The 4,207-nt window shown below is 40.7% G+C and overlaps 1 protein-coding gene across 4 annotated transcripts in view; it reads right to left on the bottom strand.

Annotated features, from left to right (window-relative positions):
- Positions 1-1,147: 1,147 nt before the first annotated feature.
- The window catches only part of MTA1 (metastasis associated 1), a 140,666-nt gene continuing 137,606 nt past the window's right edge, over positions 1,148-4,207 (bottom strand). For 2 of the 4 annotated variants that reach the window (XM_019501987.1, XM_019501988.1), the window contains one exon: positions 1,148-2,833. In XM_019501987.1, coding sequence (XP_019357532.1) covers positions 2,695-2,833 — 139 coding nt within the window. In that variant the 3' untranslated portion in view covers positions 1,148-2,694. The remainder of the gene's footprint in view (positions 2,834-4,207) is intronic. The other 2 variants (XM_019501989.1, XM_019501990.1) reach the window with 1 other exon arrangement.

Here is a 4,207-nt window from a genome sequence, read left to right as displayed (position 1 = left end):
TTTGGAAGGTGCTCAAATCACTGAAGTTGCAGACTTGGCACCCTCAAGTGGTCACTTTAAGCTATTACATGTAGTTTGTCCACTGAAAACCAAAATCTCTTCCAAATTTTGCGACCTTTCCTGAAGTCTCTGAACACAGGCTGATGTTAGAGTAGATGTGGCACAGTATAGTACTCAGGCACAATAGTGGCAGCAGCCATAATCCTTACTTACAGCATGAGACAGACACTAAGGTACTTCTTCAAAATGGTTGATGAGGACTTGATTTCGCTGTTCCTAGAATATATCACTTCAGGCTGCTGATCTCATTATAAAGGGAAAAAATCAAATCCTGTAAGACCTTTCCTTAGTTAGCAGCCTGACATCACATCACTTGAAGAGCATTCTGGTTATTCCATCTGCGGATGGAAGGCAAAAGCAAGGCTCCTGCTAGTGCAAGAATTTGTTCTTTAGCACTGGGGCAGGAACACATTTAAAGGGCTGCAGGAATACCGGGTTATCAGGCATGCCTATCTTTCAAATCTAGTTTTTCCTTCAGCCCCTTGTTTGGAAGCAATAGGTACAGAAGCATAGACATATAAGGAGTGGAGGATACATCTTAAGTATTTGGTAGCAACACAAACTTTACAAGCTACTGGGATTGTGTTGCTATTGAAAAGCCAATCAGCTCTGCACTTGAATTAACTTTGCTTAATCTAGGAATGAATTAATGTGAAAGTGAAGTATTTAAATGTCAACATATTCAAATGTTAACCCTCTGGGATTCTGTTTTGCCACGTGTCAGGCTCATGCCTCTGATCAGGGAGATGTATGAGTCACCACGTGCAACAGGCTCGAGTCTCAATTTTTAGCAAGGACAGCACTTTTGGAGTCAAACTGAGATATTGATAAATTAGAAGTTTCTACGTAGCATGCTGGTGGGATCAAAATTAGGAATTAGTCTTGCCCCACATGGCAAGCTAAGAGGCAGAATAAAAGTGAAGAAATTGGCATCTCTCTCCCTCCATATCAGCACCATTATCCAAATACTTGTCAAGTCAAATCAGTTTCTAGGAAGCAGGTACAACTCCACATCTTACAGCTGGATGGCGCCTTGGCAAAGGCAAAGTTCTCGATTTCAGAACAGACACAAAAAGCAGGTTTCACAAAAAGCTCAGTTTCTAGGTTTATTAAGTAAAGTTAACTGAATTGATTTCATTTTGTGGGGATTCCTTTCTGCCTACCCTGCTGGGCTAGCAGTGTTGCACAGAATCACGGCTGGACTGTGATAACCCAAATACAACTTTGGCTCATCTCACTGCTGACACATATGGAATGACTTGGGGGTTTTACATGCTGTGTCTGCTTGAGGCAGGTACATGTACAGATCAGCACAAGTCGCAAATTATAGTTTACATCCTTTCAAAACAAAGCAGGGCACTCTGCAAATGCACTGCAATGAGAAGACATGTGAAAAAGAAAGTTATACAGACTTGCAAATACATAATAAGTTCAGGAGATGCAAAAAAAACCAACCCCTCAAAAACACAAGAAATGTCAAAGGGAAAACACTTAATTTCAAACACAGTGTGTTCAAATGAAAACCCAGCTGTAATTTAACTTGAAATTCCCTTCAAAATGGGAAATGTACAGTAATGCAGTTTAACAGAAACCAGGTTCACCCTGGAGAGATGTGTCCAAAAAACACTGATGCACAAACAGGTTCAGTATTCTAAGCAAAATGTCCCTGGGCATTGGTGTACTTGACTCTTGGAGCCAGAGCAAAGCAATTCATTACACTTGCTGAACTGGAGGGCCTACTGCTGGTCCTGGTAGATATAACAGCACGTAGGTTTCCAGATGTCAGACAGAAGGCAGCACACAAACTGCTGGTTATTGAGAGAAATGCCACGAGCCAGACCCCGCTGGGACTGACTGGGATAAAAAACAAAAGAAAACAGCTCATTCCAGTAGCCTGGCTTCAGCTGCTCAATGTTAGTGTAATGTTCTGCAAGATTCTTCAGTCCTTAGCTCGCTCCTTCCTCAGCCTGAGTTGTTTCTGACTTGTGCTTGAGCACAAGTGGAATTGGCCGTGCAAAATTATCCAAAAAACACAAGGGACAGGACCAAGAAAACTAGCTGAACCTGTGGCTGGCTTTCAGATCCTATTTCCAAATATCAGAGTTACAGATTGGAAATTTATCTACAAAAGAAATAATATAAATGAAATAAAAAATGGCACTGTCCACAAAATAAAAAAAAAAATCTTACAACACAGCCTTATAAAAACGGCTTAGCAACGAGAGCTCAGTCACAAAATGAAGGATTCTAGCTCTTCATACATCAGAAGAGGAAACAGAAAGCTAAAAATTACTATTCCACATTTTCTTAATAAGTTAAACTTACTTTCCCTCCCACCTGTCTACAAAAGGGGTAGAAGCAAAGGGGGAAAAATAGGCTACCAAAAATAAAAAAAGGAAGAGAAGACAGAGCGCGCGCAAAAGAGAAAGAAAGAGAGAGAGCAGTCTGTGGTCATCAAGGCTCAGAGCAGGACTGAGTTCCTTTTAAGTGTTTAAAAGATGCAAAACAGTTCCTCAAAGGTTCCCTCTCTTCAGCAGTTAGTTCAATGCTGTAGCCAATAAAAACTCAAGTATACATCAAGGAGAGATTCTTTCAAGCAGATCCACCATCGTTCCAAGGGCCACTCAGTTTGTATTAATCCTCAATGATTATGGGTTCATCGTTCATGGGCTGGCGTAACGGCACTGCCTGGATTGGCCGGATGATAATTGGTTTGTAAGGGCGTCTGGCGGCTCGCTTAGCTTCAGAAGATGAAAGCAGCTTGCGGATTTTCCTACAAACAATGGGAAAGAGAGGAATTGGGGACAAAAGCAAACAATTCTAGCATCTAAGATTTTTCCTCCTTATTGTTCAAGACCACACCTACTGTGCACTCAAACAGACCATGCTATTTATTCTAACCAAGTTTTCTCCTGAGTCTTTTAACAAACAAACCAAGAAAATTAGAATGAGAAGGGGACTGCTATTTATACAACCTCTCTCCTCCAAAGAGCCCAAGGTATATTACTGCAACTTCAATTGGTCTATTCATAAAATGAAATGTCTGTAGGTAGCAGGTTCAGAGCCAAGACTGTAGCAGATGTAGGGAATGCCTGAAATACTTAGGCAACGGATCAGGTTCATTATGTATATTCTACCTACAGCTGCGATAGCTATATTATAAGGTGCAAAGCCACATTATAAATAAATCTTCATTTCCTTCCCCAGACCACAAATCCATCCCCATAAGAATCATTCCAGCTTTGCAAGCCTCTGAGCAGGTTCAAGCAGCTGCTGATAAAGAGACCAATTTCCCATCAAAATGGGAAATTTCTCCCTTAAAATTAACGGGCCAAAATAAAGGACCATTAAGATTCAGTCTTGCATTTGTAACAGCTTCCCTAGATATCAAAATGGCACTGCCCTTCTGTCCAATACCTTGCAAGCCACATGGACTAGAAACAAGTGGCGAAAACCTGACCGACTCCAATGGTTGTTTGCTCACTGACTTCAGTGGGGCCAGGATTGTGCACAAGAATTTTAGCCTAAGGGAACAGGTCAGCCTGGGGCCAGCCCCTCTTCTCTACCTTGCTCTATTGTATTAATTTTCTTCCCACAAAACTGTAAATGTCCTCAACAAAATTTCAAAAGGATTCAAATAGAAATTCTCATTTTGCATCTGCTAACATAATCTGCTTTTTCAAAGCCTCAAATTTAAATTTCCAATTTTCCTCTCTATATATTTCTGACTACTGTATGCAACAGAATGAATTTTAACCATTTCCCCTCTCCTTCTCTCTCTTTTTGTTTTGGTCCTTCCAAATTTCTCCAACTTTGGAAAACACTGGAAGAGACAGAGTGGGAAAAGAAAAAAAGGAATAACCCTGGACATTATTCAATTTCAGATCCTTATCTCTAGCCTAAATTCTTCTAGCATTAAGTCTGTAATTATTAGACCTCGTTACAATGTTCATGGGCTATACGTAAAACACCTCTGCTATCAGACTTCACCCCATATGGGTGGTTATCGGTTGTGACTGAATCATTTTTAGCCTTCTCTTGAATAACCCAAATAGATTATAGGCAGGTTTGCATGACAAATTTTCCAAGTCTTTTCACTCTTCCTTTTCCATCTTTAAACTTTTTTACCATCCCCCCCCCCCCCCCC

Source organism: Gavialis gangeticus, unplaced genomic scaffold, assembly GCF_001723915.1.
Source record: "Gavialis gangeticus isolate Ggan-Ray unplaced genomic scaffold, GavGan_comp1, whole genome shotgun sequence".
In the NCBI taxonomy this organism is placed as follows: Eukaryota; Metazoa; Chordata; order Crocodylia; family Gavialidae; genus Gavialis; species Gavialis gangeticus.
The sequence above is the reverse complement of the archived record's forward strand: the minus strand, read 5'-3'. Positions and strand labels throughout refer to the sequence as shown.